The sequence below is a fragment of the Nuphar pumila genome, chromosome 4, assembly GCF_984573655.1.
Source record: "Nuphar pumila chromosome 4, dmNupPumi1.hap1.1, whole genome shotgun sequence".
Classification (NCBI taxonomy): Eukaryota; Viridiplantae; Streptophyta; class Magnoliopsida; order Nymphaeales; family Nymphaeaceae; genus Nuphar; species Nuphar pumila.
Genome location: NC_143252.1, coordinates 104,925,534 through 104,939,449, shown reverse-complemented (window position 1 = coordinate 104,939,449; position 13,916 = coordinate 104,925,534). Strand labels below are relative to the sequence as shown.

The window sequence follows — 13,916 nt, the reverse complement described above, 5'->3', positions numbered from 1 at the left end:
AGGAGTTGTTTGCTTTCAGTAGGGTTGTTACTGAAAGTGGGACCGGTTATGGTCTGTGTGATCTTGTAGTTTACAAGGTTGATAGTGGAAATCTCAAGCGGGTTTTGCTTGGGGACTGGATGTAGGTCGGGATAGACCGAACCAGGATAAAATCTTGTGTTCTTTGTGTGTTTGCTTTGAGACTTGCAAAATCATTCAATATTCTGCAGAAATTTTTAAAAGCACTATTCACCCCCCTCTAGTGCTCGTTGCCTCGATCCTAGTGCACTTTCAGATCTGTCAAGTAACATGTGAGTAGGGCTGGTAAAAGAGCATAACTAAACGCGCTTTAAGTGTTCAAGCTTGGCTCATTCTTGTGGCGAGCTGAGCTGAGCTGAGTTCGAGCTCATAATCAGACCTAGCTAGTTAAAAGAGTAGATCTCAAGATGGTTTGTTTACAAAAAAAAAAAATCATTGTTGTAGAGCTGGAAGAAGTAAGATTACAAAAAAATTATATGTAACATATATCTAAAATATATTTCTTACTACCTAACGAGCTTATAGGAGTCGAGCCAAGCTGAGTTTGAACGTACTACTTACTAGCCGAACACCAGCCACGAGCGGTTTGGCTTAATTCCTAGTCTTACATGTGAGTTTGGATTGAGCTATGAGTTTTGCCAAATATCTAACCCATGAAAAATATGTTTTATAGTATCTGAGTGTTTTCTTATATAATTTCATATATGGAAAATATCTTTTTTAGCTCATATTAAAAGTATGTTGTCTAATTGGTTGGAGTGACCGGATCGGACCCTTGTTGTCAAATCCAGGTACTATGTATCTGAATCCAGTTTGGGTCTGAAACAAATAGGGTTTGGTCCAGTTGGGTCCAAGACGGACTCAGGTAGAGGTGTAGCTGAATCTAGGTTTGAATCAATAGGCTCCAGTACCACAGAGGCTCATCGTAATCGACTCCAGGACTTTGTTGTGAGATCCAAGTGTGATACGAATTTGAAACAGAATCCATTGTATAGGGTGCGTATGAATTCATTGGATTCAGACCCGAGGATCTCTAGTCCGCTACCCAATTGGACTGGACATCATTGATTTTTCTCCCCAGGAGAATGACCTAAAATGAGGATCTCAGATCCTCGGATCAGAGATTTGAGCGAGTGGAATCAAGACATGGGCCCCACACTTTAATTGCGTGTCCATCCATGGCGTTCAAACTAGGGCTGGAAATGGATCCGATCCCAATCCGTCATGTTAATTTTTTGATATGGATTCTTTAATTAAAATCCGAATGTGCATACAGATCGGATTTAGATCAGTTCAATAATTCAGATCAACATTTTAAGTCGGATTTGGAGTTGATCCAAATTAAAATCTGACCCGATTGATTTTTTTACATGTAAATAGCTTATTTTTTTTGTTCTATTTTTTCTAGAACCAGCATGTATTTTGGATTCAGATTCAACTTTACCTCTTTGGATCTGATCTGGATCTACTGTTTACATTTCAGATTTGAATTCGGACCTGATAAGACAGCCCAAATCCAACCCGTTTGCACCCATAATTCAAAGCTTTCCTAAGAGTTCAATTAGTGTGACAAATCTGGCGAGAAATTGCCTGAAAGTTAAAAATGACAATTTCTTGCGATAGTTTCAATTTCTCATGATTTTTTTTGTCAGAAACATAAATATCGTGTTATAAACATGATATTTATATTGTATCGCTTATTTTATCATAAAAAACCATGTTTTTTATTTGTATTTTTATAAAAATTTTAATATATTTTTATTGCCAAAATTTTGCCAAAAAACACGAAATTTAAAAAAAAAAAACCTATTTTTTGTGAGTTTTTTGGCTGCCGATAATTTTTTTTGATTTTAACATCTTTTTTTTATAGGCAAGCTGGGGTTAGGCAGATACCTACCAGTTATACAACGATAAGAATGGGATTCGAACTTGCAAGTAACGTGCACTAACTGCTCCTACCAGACAACCGGAGCACCCTGTCGCTATGAGTCCGATGTAATATTGAGTCAAGCCCGATTAGACCCATACCCGAACTGTTTGGGTCCCTAAATTGAATGCCGGATTTTCTATGACCATCCCAACGTCTAATGAAGGCCCATACCCATTCCCGTGTACTTGTGGTTCAATATTTTAATATCCTCAAAGTTCTTAGTAGACGCAGGATGACCACAAAAGATCCCATTAATTTGGGATCTTCCACGTAGTGTGGAAACAGATCCACAGCCCCCCCCCCCTTAGGGATGCCAGTGGACCCTGGCGGTCTTCACATCTGCCTCCATCTCAAAATCCTGTCTTCCATCCCGGCCTCTATTTCCGTTTCATATCTTCCATTCCTGGTCCATTGTCATCCCTAAATAAGAATTGAGGACGGGCCAAGGCGGGGATGGAGACGGGGGCAGAGGAAGGCGTAAGTCCATCACCGCCTCCATCTCTGCACCGGTTTTGATTTTAACTTCCATCTCCGGTCCAAACGGGTCAAGGCAGGTCCCCTCTGTCCACTGCCATCTATAGCCCCCCTATGTAAGAACCCTGAATATCCGGATATTGAAAATTTGAAAGTTCCCCGAACTAGCAGGAGAGATTGGAATAAAAAACCAGGATATCGTGCTGCTTTGCAATTGGGCCTTAAAAGATGGAAAGTTCCAATTGGGCCTTAAAAACCAGGAGACAATTATTGAAGGAAGAGTCAGGCATGGCCCAACGTTTGTGCCGCTCGAGGAAACCTCAGGAAAGCCAAACACCAGATTCAACGACGCAATTTGGTTGGAAAGAAAGGACAGAAGGTAGAAAAAAAAAAAAAGGATCTCGGAAGATCTTTGGATTCTCCTTGTTCTCACCTTACGGAAAAAAAACTCGATACCAATATTGTCCTCGTGTCTGGCCCGTTAATTACTAATTCGCCATTCTTACTACGATTTTTTCCCAATAAAATTAGCAGTTAGGTACGACCCGGCACCATTAGAGAAAACAGATGAAAAAACAAAAAGGTCAGCTTATCTGCCGTGTTTTGATCCACCATTTACAGGTTATGTCACTAATGCGTCAAGCGGGGTCCTACATGTAGGAACATGTAAAGAGGCCAATGAGGCTTGGGCCTAGGGGCCCTGGGCCAAAAAAAAAAATTTAGGGGTTCATTTTTAAGGTCAATGAGTATTGTTTAGGTAGTTTATATAAATATTTTATATATTTTTATTTAATATAATATAAATATTTGGAATATTATATTTATTTAATGTGAATGCAAATTTTATTGTTATTTTGATTATTTAAAAAAAATTCGAAACCCCCCCCCCAAACTCTTACTATTAATAAGGGGCTCATTTTTTTCCTCCGCCTCAGGCCCCATAAAGCACAGGTACGGCTCACACAACACGCCAAGCAAATATGCTATGTGACATGTCATTATGTGCGTTCACATAATTTGTAAATTTAATATTTTTTTAATAACGGGGAACCCTCCCCAAAGCAAGGAAAACCCTAGGTGGAGCCAGTGTGACAAATATAGCGAGATTTATGAAAAATCTCAGAAATTGCCTGAAAGTTTAAAAATTACAAATATCAAAATGGATTTTTTCCAACATATTTGTTTTCCACAACAAAGCCTCATTAATATTCGGTTATATTACAATAACGCTAAAAAGAAAATAATCCGCCATAAAAACAGAATCTGAAAAAATAAATCCCTAACCTTGAGTGGGCTAGGTCCAACTTCTACCGTTTTTCACCATAAAAAGAAAATTTCTTATCCAAATTCTCTAGTGCTTAAGAGTATTAGGGATGTCAGTGGACGGGGCAGGAGTAGCGGACAAGGTTTTCACCCCTGCCCCGTTCCAAAATCCTGCCGTCCATCCCCGCCTTCACCCTCACACGGGTTATGATTTTAACCTCCCTTCATCCCTGTAACCCTGTTTCGTGTCCTCCCATCCCCAGTCCAGATGAGGTGGGGGTGGGGCCTCATTTTCGCTCGGTTTATTACCATCTCTAAACAAGGATTAGGGACGGGGCAAGGCAGAGACGGGGCAGGGAAAAGTGTAAGTCCATCCCGGCCTTCGTTCCCGTTTCATGTCATTCATCTCCGATCCAAACGGAGTGAATCGGAGCCCCGTTTCCCCGGTCCACTGCCCTCTCTACTCTTCCCCAGCTGAGTACGGCTTGTTTGACAGGTGCATTTCTGATATTTATGAAGAATGCTGAGGCATTTTCCGTGGGAGCCATACTATAAAAGGGGGTCCTCGGCCTCTGTCGTCGCGTGGGCCGATCGAGAAGGGAGAGGGAAACGCCGAGCGGCAAAGTCGGAGGGAAACCCCAGTTTCTCTCTCACTCATTTCCGTCTTCCCTCTCCTTAATTTCCTTCTCTCCGATCTTCCCTTTCTCCTCTCCATCATCTCCATGGCCCTCTCAGAGAACGCTCGGCAATCGTTCCTCCCTAGCTTCCTCTACTCCTCTTCGGCCTTCTCCTCCCTCAAGGCCCTCGAGAACCCTGGCCTCGCGTCGTCGTTGATGCCAGCATCGTCTTCGATCTCCGCCTCACAGAAGCCGCCAACCTCCGGCAGATCGTTCGTCGTCCCCGCGCCGAGCGAGCCCAGGAAGATCGAGATGTACTCTCCGGCCTTCTACGCCGCCTGCACCGCCGGGGGGATCCTCAGCTGCGGACTCACGCACATGTCCGTCACGCCGCTCGATCTCGTTAAATGCAATATGCAGGTAAGGGTTTTCATTATGTTTTCGTGATATTATTTGTATCGGTTAGGGTTTTGTTTGGTCGATTGTTAAATCGATAGTCGGTTGTGCGTATTTAGTAGTTTTTATCAGATCGCGTGACAAATTTATTCTGTTTCGTGGATATCTGATTTATGTTGAGAGAGAGAGAGAGAGAGAGAGAGAGAGAGAGAGGGTTTTATGGTAAATGGGGTTTTCGTATTTTTTGGTTTTATTTTTAAATTCTGACTGTGCAGATGTGATATACTTGCTTGATTTTATAGGGATGAGCTTTTCCAGCGGTCGATTCTTCTATGAGTGGGTTTTTATAAGGCTGAAAAATTAACGGTCCAAGATCTTTATAAAATTTCAGAACTCCAAATATCATTTTTTCATGAAAAACACATGAACCAGGTGTCTATTGCCAGGAAGTTGGCAATGCGGAACACATCTATGTGATAGAATCGCCAAAAAAAAGAACACCACATATATATATATATATATATATATATATATATATATATATATATATATATATATATATATATATATATATATATTAGGTCACGTTATGACCCTCCTAAAAATCATAGTTCTAGGTGTTTTATGCTAGTTATGAATCGTTAGATGTGTTTATCATAAGAAGCAAGCCTTGTTTCAAATTGATTTGATGGAAAATATGAATATTTTAACATCGAATTTTAATAATATATCAGCCATAGATTATTTTACTTCTTGAAAATGCACATATGAGCATAAACATGCTTAATCAAAAACATGTTTTCTATTGAATAAGCAATGATAAACGCATCTAACTGTCTAGATCTCGCATAACACCTAAAACTATGATTTTTTGAGGGTCCTAACATGACCTAACGGAAAAGGGGCATCACAATCCCCATTCTCTATACAATGTTCTAGATGCACGAATATGTATTTATGTTGATGGGTCCCTTAGATCAGATTTTCTTTATTCCTTTTCTTTCATTTGGGCGAATCACTTTCTGCTTTGTGATTAAAGCTATACGCATCTGATTCCTTTTACATTCAGACACATATAGCAGGAAACTTCGGGATTATGGATTTTCACATATTTTTGAGTCCTCCTTTGTGAATTTATTAATCTACCGATTTTCCGTATTTATTCACATTAACTGATATAGTTCTTGCGATTTTTTTTACTGTGGAAGAATTTGGTTTATTCCCTCCTTTTGTTTTTCAAAGCTGCAATCTTTTATCGATTTCTATATGTAAAATTTCAGATTGATCCTGCAAAATACAAGAGCATCAGTTCTGGGTTCGGTGTGCTGCTTAGAGAGCAAGGTGTTAGGGGGTTCTTCAGGGGATGGGTGCCTACGCTGCTCGGATACAGTGCCCAGGGTGCATGCAAATTTGGATTCTATGAGTTCTTCAAGAAATACTACTCTGACATCGCAGGTCCTGAATATGCTTCAAAGTATAAGACATTGATTTACCTTGCGGGATCTGCATCTGCTGAGGTGATAGCTGATGTTGCACTTTGCCCGATGGAGGCAGTGAAAGTCCGTGTTCAGACTCAGCCAGGATTTGCCAGAGGTTTGTCAGATGGATTACCTAAGTTTGTTAAATCTGAAGGGGTCCTTGGGTAAGGTTTTTGATTTACATAGTTCATTTTTTTTGTTTGTTATATGAATTCATGCTAATTATTCTCGTATCTTGTCATGTTGGCAGGCTTTACAAGGGGCTTGTTCCTCTCTGGGGGCGTCAAATTCCATGTAATAAAAAGATCCCCTTTATTTAAATTTATTATCCTCTTCTCGTTTTGCTTTTATATCATTGTTATTGGAGATGGTGGAAAATTGGATATTTTCAAAAAGGCAAAAACTTTTTGATGAACTGGTTTCTTGGTTTGGTGAGACGCACTTAAGTTTCACAATGATCAGATCTAATTGGTTTTATCAATTATATCAGTCTTGAAAATTTGCTAGCTTTTCATTTGACTGTGTAAGTTGTCATGATTTTCTTGTGGATGGTTTCATGTATTTTCAAAATTTTACCTCTATGAAGTTGTCAGTCTTGAGGTTCGCCAAGGAAGATTATTTGTTATCATTCGTTTGTGTTTTTATTGTTGTTTGGCTAGTTCTGGTTTCTCTGTATTTGATTTTTGGTGTCAATTTTGAGGTGATCATCATATAGCACGTAATTTTAGTGACACATTTTGGTTTCTTTCACTCTATTTATGTGATTGAGGATTTTAAACAGTCACGTCTATTATCTTTCATTGAACATATTATTATTTGTTTTTTCAATAAGACTCATATACTACCTTAAACCTTCACAAGCCAATGGCTCAGCCTGTTTCAAGGGGATACTATTAATCAGGTCAGGTCCAAATGTGGGTGTTCTGACTGTGATAGCTTTTTTAATCTGATAAGCATTTCAAATTTTGCTCCTTATGTGCTATTTATTTAAACAAGCCATTTTCACTTCGGATGGTTCTGATCTGAAAAGTGGATTAGTTGGTGGGGCTTTCTTGTTTGTGCTCAAGTATATGGTTGCCTATGTAACCAGTGATGAGTGTGATAGCCTAATTCTGTGCCATTGAAAGCTGATCTGGATCTTTAGATGGTAGGCACATGGAGTTGGAGGAAGTTATGACTACACTTAAAAAATCAAAACTCCTGGTGTATCATATTTTACTGACTATGCCATTCCCATTGTTATGTATAAACGCTAAACTTCTAGACATGGATACATGTGCATATATCGTTTTAGGAACTTAAAAATGTGGGGTGCTGATTTTTAGAGGATCCCAGTTCTCACAGGAGAACTGCTGTAGAAGTTCTGGTTCAAATTAAATGGTGCAACTAGTGAATCATATCTATTGTTGGAGGAGGTGTTGGATCTCCAATTGTTTGATATTGGGTGTAGAAACTTGCACGACAATTACTCACCATTGTAAGCAAGCTTTTCCTTGGCAAGTGATGTTCTTGAAAAGTGTTGCTATTGATGTTATCTCAGATATGTGTTCTTATGGACATTTCGTCTGTCCTTTTGGATTACACTCTATCCTTCATTGTGTTTGTTCATTATGGTTACATTTATTTTTTTTTTCTATTTTTTCCCCACATCCTCCTTTCCCCTCAAATAGATCTTATAGATTTCTTTATTGAATTGATCTTTAGTTGAAACTCTGGAGATAAAACATTGTTTCAGCAAATTTGGCCGAATAAGATATTCAGAACTCTGAAAATTTGGTGTGATGCAAATGCTACAATCAGTCAAATTAATTTGTTGGTTGTGAGCCAAAGATTGATGGTGGTTTGATCTCATTGAAGGCATAGAACTTTTACTGTAATTGAAGAAATCAGGAAGTCATAAATGTTTCAATCATCAATCCTCTAGTGCATTTTATGTTTTTGATCCAAGATTATTGCTCTATTATTACTGCTGCACGTCCGATATCGATTATGGGTTCAGCCTGAGATGGTGAAACCTGGGTTTTAGATTTGGCAATGGCTCTGATGATATTTAGATGTATGCTCACAAGATGTTACCTGTGTTGCAGATACCATGATGAAGTTTGCTTCTTTCGAAACCATAGTGGAGATGTTCTACAAGTATGCTATTCCCATACCTAAAGATCAATGCAGCAAAACAACGCAACTGGGTATCAGCTTTGCTGGTGGCTATATTGCTGGTGTATTCTGTGCTATTGTTTCCCACCCTGCTGATAATCTAGTATCTTTCCTCAACAATGCTAAGGGAGCAACAGTTGGGGATGTAAGTCTTCTCTTTAGTTCTCTTTTGTGTATCTCAGTTGATAGATTTTTTTTGGTAACTGAATAATGGAATCTGGTGTATGCTGCAGGCCGTGAAAAAGCTTGGTCTATGGGGTCTATTCACCCGTGGGCTTCCATTGCGTATCGTCATGATTGGAACACTCACTGCCTCTCAGTGGGTAATTTATGACGCTTTCAAGGTTTTCGTTGGCCTGTAAGTTCCAAACGTTCTGCAGAAGTATTGCAAAGTTTCATTTGTTTTTGCAGTTTTTCGTCAGTGTCTAAAACCAAGATATGATGTACAGGCCAACTACCGGTGGTGTTGCTCCTGCTGCAGCCCCTGCCAAAGAACTTGCAAAGATGTGAGACCAACTTGGACGATCGAAAGAGCAAGTGTTTAGGAGAGTTAAAAATAATTCTAGATAACCGACTCCATTCTAATAGGTGTGGAGCTGTAATTTTTTTTTCAAAGATGCATATTTTTTGGGTTTGTTTCAGGGGTGGTTTTGATCTCATCCTTCATAATTAGAGGGTTGATTAAACCTCGGTTGCCTCTGCAATTTAGAAGGTAAGCCTCTCGGTGGGTCCTCCTTGAGAGTGAGGAAATGTATTTTTTTGTTAACCAATATGTAGCTGGTGATGGCCGGTTCTAGGATTGTTTTGATGTTCCTCATAAAATTGCCCTTTTTCCTATGCTGTAATAATTCTTGGTACTTGACTGTTGGCCCCCTCCCTCCTTATTGCATTAGGGAGAGGTGATTCTGTCATCCTGGCATGCGCGACATTTGGAAGCATCTATTTTTTAGAGGGAGGATCAGGTAAGAGACACCTCAGACGGTAACAGTCAGAGGCACCTTGGATGCCGTTCATCTTCAAAACGACATCCATCAAACAGAGAATAAAGCTCATTGTGGGTTCATTTTTAAATCATTCAGATGCCATCCAGCCAAAAGGTGAGGCTCGTCCAAATGATGAGCATATCATCCGTACAGGTTTGGATGCTGTTTATCTTGAAGTCAACGGCATCCGAAGGTGCTGTGACGGTATTACCAGATACCATCTCCATGTGTTTTATGGTCGCCTCGTCCCTACTGTTGATTTCTCAGTCACGCTATTGTCTTAGACGTTGTCAGTATGGGTATCGGCTCTGAATTTTTTTGGAAACCCATTCATCTGCCGATATCAATATTCAACTGAATCGTTTCGTATCAGCCAATAATAAATTATTGCGTGTAACACGTACGTGTTAAAATTATTAAAATAATATTTAAAATTACTTTTTTTTTGTATTTTTTATATTTATTAAAAAATAACCGATTCAGGGGTGAAGCTTATCGAATTTCTGCCATACGATGCGTATAGGCCGATACGCATGAGTCTGGATGTTGGATGTCAGACCATAAAGGCCACAAGACAAGGAAAATGAGTGGCCTTTGGTTCCAAAGGCATTTATGGTAAAAGTTTTTTTTTGGAAAGGCAAACTGGGGTTAGGATTAAAGTGGATCCTGTCAAAAGCTGGGTGACGTTTGTGGTTAGTTTACAACAACAAAACCCACCCCTGTACACAGAGGTGGTATGGTATCCCATGTGGTAAGCTGGGTCCTGTGCCAAGTTGAAGGCCCAGGTTGCCCTCACTTGTACTGTAGCTACAGTACAGAGGGAGGGGTGGGTTTTGTGGTAAGTCCGATCAACGATCCGTAAAAAAGGAACTCTTTCTCTACTTGTCTGCTACTCACTGCTAAAATTTTAGAATTTTCTGATATGAGTTTTTATTTTTCTCTGGATTTGAAACTAAAAGTATCTATTTTGATAGATTTTATATTTGTTAAATTCAAGTACAGATTGCTGAAACTATATCTCCCTAACCGAAGATGATTTTTCTGATATGTAAATAGGTGAATATTTGTTTTTCTGTCTATTAGTTATCTGTAAAATTTTATGAATTTTCATGTTGATTTGACACCTAATTTGAATCTGACACTGGGACATGTATGTGCCCATAGGTAAAAATAACATATTTTAGGCTTTTTGTGCAAATTTTGAATTGAAATAATGTTAAAAATAATTTTTTATATATCCAGTTTAATTTCAGGGTTATCAAAAGTGCATGTGTCAATTTTTATTAATTTTGGAGTTCATTTGATGCTTGAATCGATTATATTGTGAAATAGGGTGCTCGCAGGATCCCGAAACACTGGAAAAATCATATTTTTTATGTTATTTTTAATTTTATTTATATAAGTTCATGTTTTTAGGGTTTTTCATGTTTAGAATCATGTTAGGACACTACATATTGGCTTTAATTTGAGTCTTTTTGAACCTTAAATTCAAATTTTTTCCAAAATATTTTCTAAAAACCCTGATTTTAAGGCCATAGTCTTGTTTTCAGGGGTATTTTCATCATTTTTCCTTAAATTTCGAATTTCAAAGTTGTTTATCTTTATTATTTCTTCAATTTTATTTCATATTTCATTGTGCTTATCTCAGGAAAATCATGTAAAAATGATTATATCTAGAAAAATCCATTAATTTTCAGATATTACTCGATAAATCTAGAAAAGTCAACATATCTTCACTAACAAGTTTTCTAGTTTTGCAGGGACATTCAAGGCTGCATTTCTCATTTTTATTTTTCTATATTTAAATTCAATTAGTGATGTAAAATTGTAAATAAATTTGGAATAAGAATTATATTTCTGCTTAGAATAGGATGCATTGCATATAGTTTGCTTTCGTATAATTTCAATATCTGTTGTATGATTCATGCACATTATTTTAAATCTACTATGATTGACATGAATGGCACGTGCACAAGATTTTAGGGAGTTGACAATCTCGGTGGAATTCGTATTTGTGGCCATAGTCAGAATACGAATGAAACTCAGATTTGCGATCTTCGTATTAGCCACATTCAGCTTACACTCTTAGGCTAACTTCAAAATGCACTGCATTTCTCAAAAACTCAAAAGGATTTTCTCAATTCCCTCATAAAGTATCTTTCAAATCCATATTCATTCATTTCAATCATTTTAAGCAATCATATGCTTTCGATTCAATTCAGAGAAATCAATTTCCTCAAATTTTTCTAAGTCTTTCTCAGGAATTGATTTTCGCAGAACTTTGAGTTTTCGAATGATATTTCAAGTATTTCCCAAATTCAAATCATGATTTTCCAATGTTTTGACATTCTCAATTTCATTTTCAAAGTTTATAAATCAATTTTCTCAAAGTCTTTGAAATACCTCTGAAACTGATTTTCTTGGGATTCTCAAATCCTCTTTAGAAATCGATTTTCTAAAAAAAAAAACAATTCCAATCTCAAAAATCGATTTTGTCAAAGTTTTAGTTTTCTTGAGAATCCATTTTCCATTTCAAAAATCATTTTCCAATGCAATTCCCGATTTCTAATGAAATTCATGATTTCTCCAGAATCATTACTTTTCCCAAGTATTCCCAAGCATTTTCCCAAGCAAACATCATATTTCTCAGACTGTGCATCTTTTCAAAACTTTATAGCACATGCCTGATTCTCTGGAAAAATAGAACACGATTCAGATAATTAAACTTAGTTAAAGCACACTATTGATCCTTGGTTCAATTACCTCTGGTAAAGGCGCCAGGAATGGTTGAACCTCGTACCGACAAGCGGATCCCATTCGATGGTTTTTTTCTGCAAATTTTCAAAATGGAGGCGAGTAATTTTCAAAACCAATTTTCAAAACTTTGGTCGAGTTTGACTCGCAGAATCGTTTCTCTCACTCGCAGAGGGATGAAAAAATTTTACGATGATAACAGGTTTGGCGTCCGTGATGGGACCTGTCTTCGCCTAATCAATTGTGTGCCTTAGTTCAGTCCAATTATCAAAATGGTGTTCTATGGAATATCAACTGTTACTTTCTGATATCATATGAACCTAAGAGCCTAGACTTGAACCCAGCTGACATGGATTGCATGTAGACTAGACATGGTTTGGTAGGACCAATTGAGGAAGAAATTTTCATGCTCGCATAGACCTAGGTCTAATATAACCCTCCTCAATCTAGGATTTGTATGCAAACAATGTTTGCTTGTTCAAAATTTTCAAAAATCTTTATCTCTTTAGGTTTTAGAGCCCTCTGTTTGTTTGCATGTGCTCATATTTCAGAAACTACCCCACCTACTTCTACCCGGTCTTCACGTTGTTGGGCTTTCTTCCAGAACCATTGTTCGGGACAAAGCCCCACAACTGGGCCACTTATTTGGGCAAACGCCTCCCTGCCACGTACCAAGAGCCATAGTCCAACGTATATCGACAGGCGCTCATGGATGTTGGGAAAACACAAGCCTAGAAACAGAGATAAATTTTTATGCCATGTACATCAAGCCTCGGTTTGAGTATATCGGCATAACATGATTGGACACAGCTGATCTGAGCCTAGAATCAAGATTAGGGTCTTCCAGGTTTTTCAAAATTGATGCATTTAGAGTCAGCTTTTTAGAGAATGTTGTATGTGCATGATGTGATTGAATGTATTAATTTTCCTCTTTATTTTCCCATATTTTTCCCAATTTTTCAAAAGTATTGGACGATTTTTCAAAATGCCTCATTTTGCATCTTTTTATTACATATTTCCTATTTTCTCAAAACCCTGGATAATTTTTCCAATTTCTCAATTTTTTCTCAAAACTCTAGGTGATTTTCCACCGTTTCGTTATTCTGGATCTCGAATTTTCAGCTTCATTTTTTTATCCTACCTGCAATTTTTTAAAATTCCTATATTTTTCTAAGTCTTATTCCAATTTTCTCTGTTTTTCAGTCTGATGGCATCCAATCAGCTCGATTCTGTCTTTCCTGAGGGTCACATCTCCTACGATGTGCGACAAAGTCTTCCCAAGCATCGAACTCTACACACCGGATCCTTCATTCCCCGGTGGTATTATTTTTAGCTCAAGAATTTCTCTCGTATGTTTTCGGACCATTTGAGCGATTGTGGGTTAGAACTGACATCCGCAGTGGGGAAGCAGCCAAGAGAATTCCTGGATTTTCCAAGCATTTTATCAAGTCTATTCTAGAAAAAGGTGAGACATCTGCATCAAAGTCGATAACTGCCCTATCTAATGTATCGATTCTGGACTTAGCACAGGCTTCATCCAAGCATCAACAAGTGTTGGATGATTTATTACAGAAGATCAAAGTGAAGCCCAACACTACTCCTGAAGATATGACCCAGATCATCAATCAGGCCATGACTAATGCTTCGATTACCTTTTCAGATAAGGATTTTTTGAAGCTTCATGCATTTCACAACAATGCTCTGTATGTTGTGATTCAAACCAGAGGAATGATCATTCCTCATGTGCTGATCGATGGAGGCAGTAGCCTCAATATATGCCCTGAAATGACAGCTAAAGCTTTGGGCATTAAAGAAGAAGAATACATCCTGAACCCAATCACCATCT

The 13,916-nt window shown here is 38.1% G+C and overlaps 1 protein-coding gene across 1 annotated transcript; it reads left to right on the top strand.

The window, feature by feature from the left end:
- The first annotated feature begins 4,264 nt into the window (after nucleotides 1-4,264).
- On the top strand, nucleotides 4,265-9,181 carry LOC149840409 (mitochondrial phosphate carrier protein 3, mitochondrial-like). The gene is made up of 6 exons (XM_090003155.1): nucleotides 4,265-4,722; nucleotides 5,979-6,340; nucleotides 6,427-6,470; nucleotides 8,264-8,478; nucleotides 8,567-8,691; nucleotides 8,783-9,181. Exons 1-6 carry the CDS (start codon nucleotides 4,408-4,410, stop codon nucleotides 8,841-8,843), a joined length of 1,122 nt encoding a protein of 373 aa, XP_089859281.1. The 5' UTR covers nucleotides 4,265-4,407; the 3' UTR covers nucleotides 8,844-9,181.
- The last annotated feature ends 4,735 nt before the right edge of the window (nucleotides 9,182-13,916 follow it).

Excerpts from the sequence above, each read along its gene's own strand:
- LOC149840409 (XM_090003155.1), top strand. The coding sequence starts at position 4,408 with ATGGCCCTCTCAGAGAACGCTCGGCAATCGTTCCTCCCTAGCTTCCTC. Across the intron at positions 4,723-5,978 it reads TCGTTAAATGCAATATGCAG|ATTGATCCTGCAAAATACAA; the intron begins GTAAGGGTTTTC and ends GTAAAATTTCAG. Across the intron at positions 8,692-8,782 it reads TTCAAGGTTTTCGTTGGCCT|GCCAACTACCGGTGGTGTTG; the intron begins GTAAGTTCCAAA and ends TATGATGTACAG.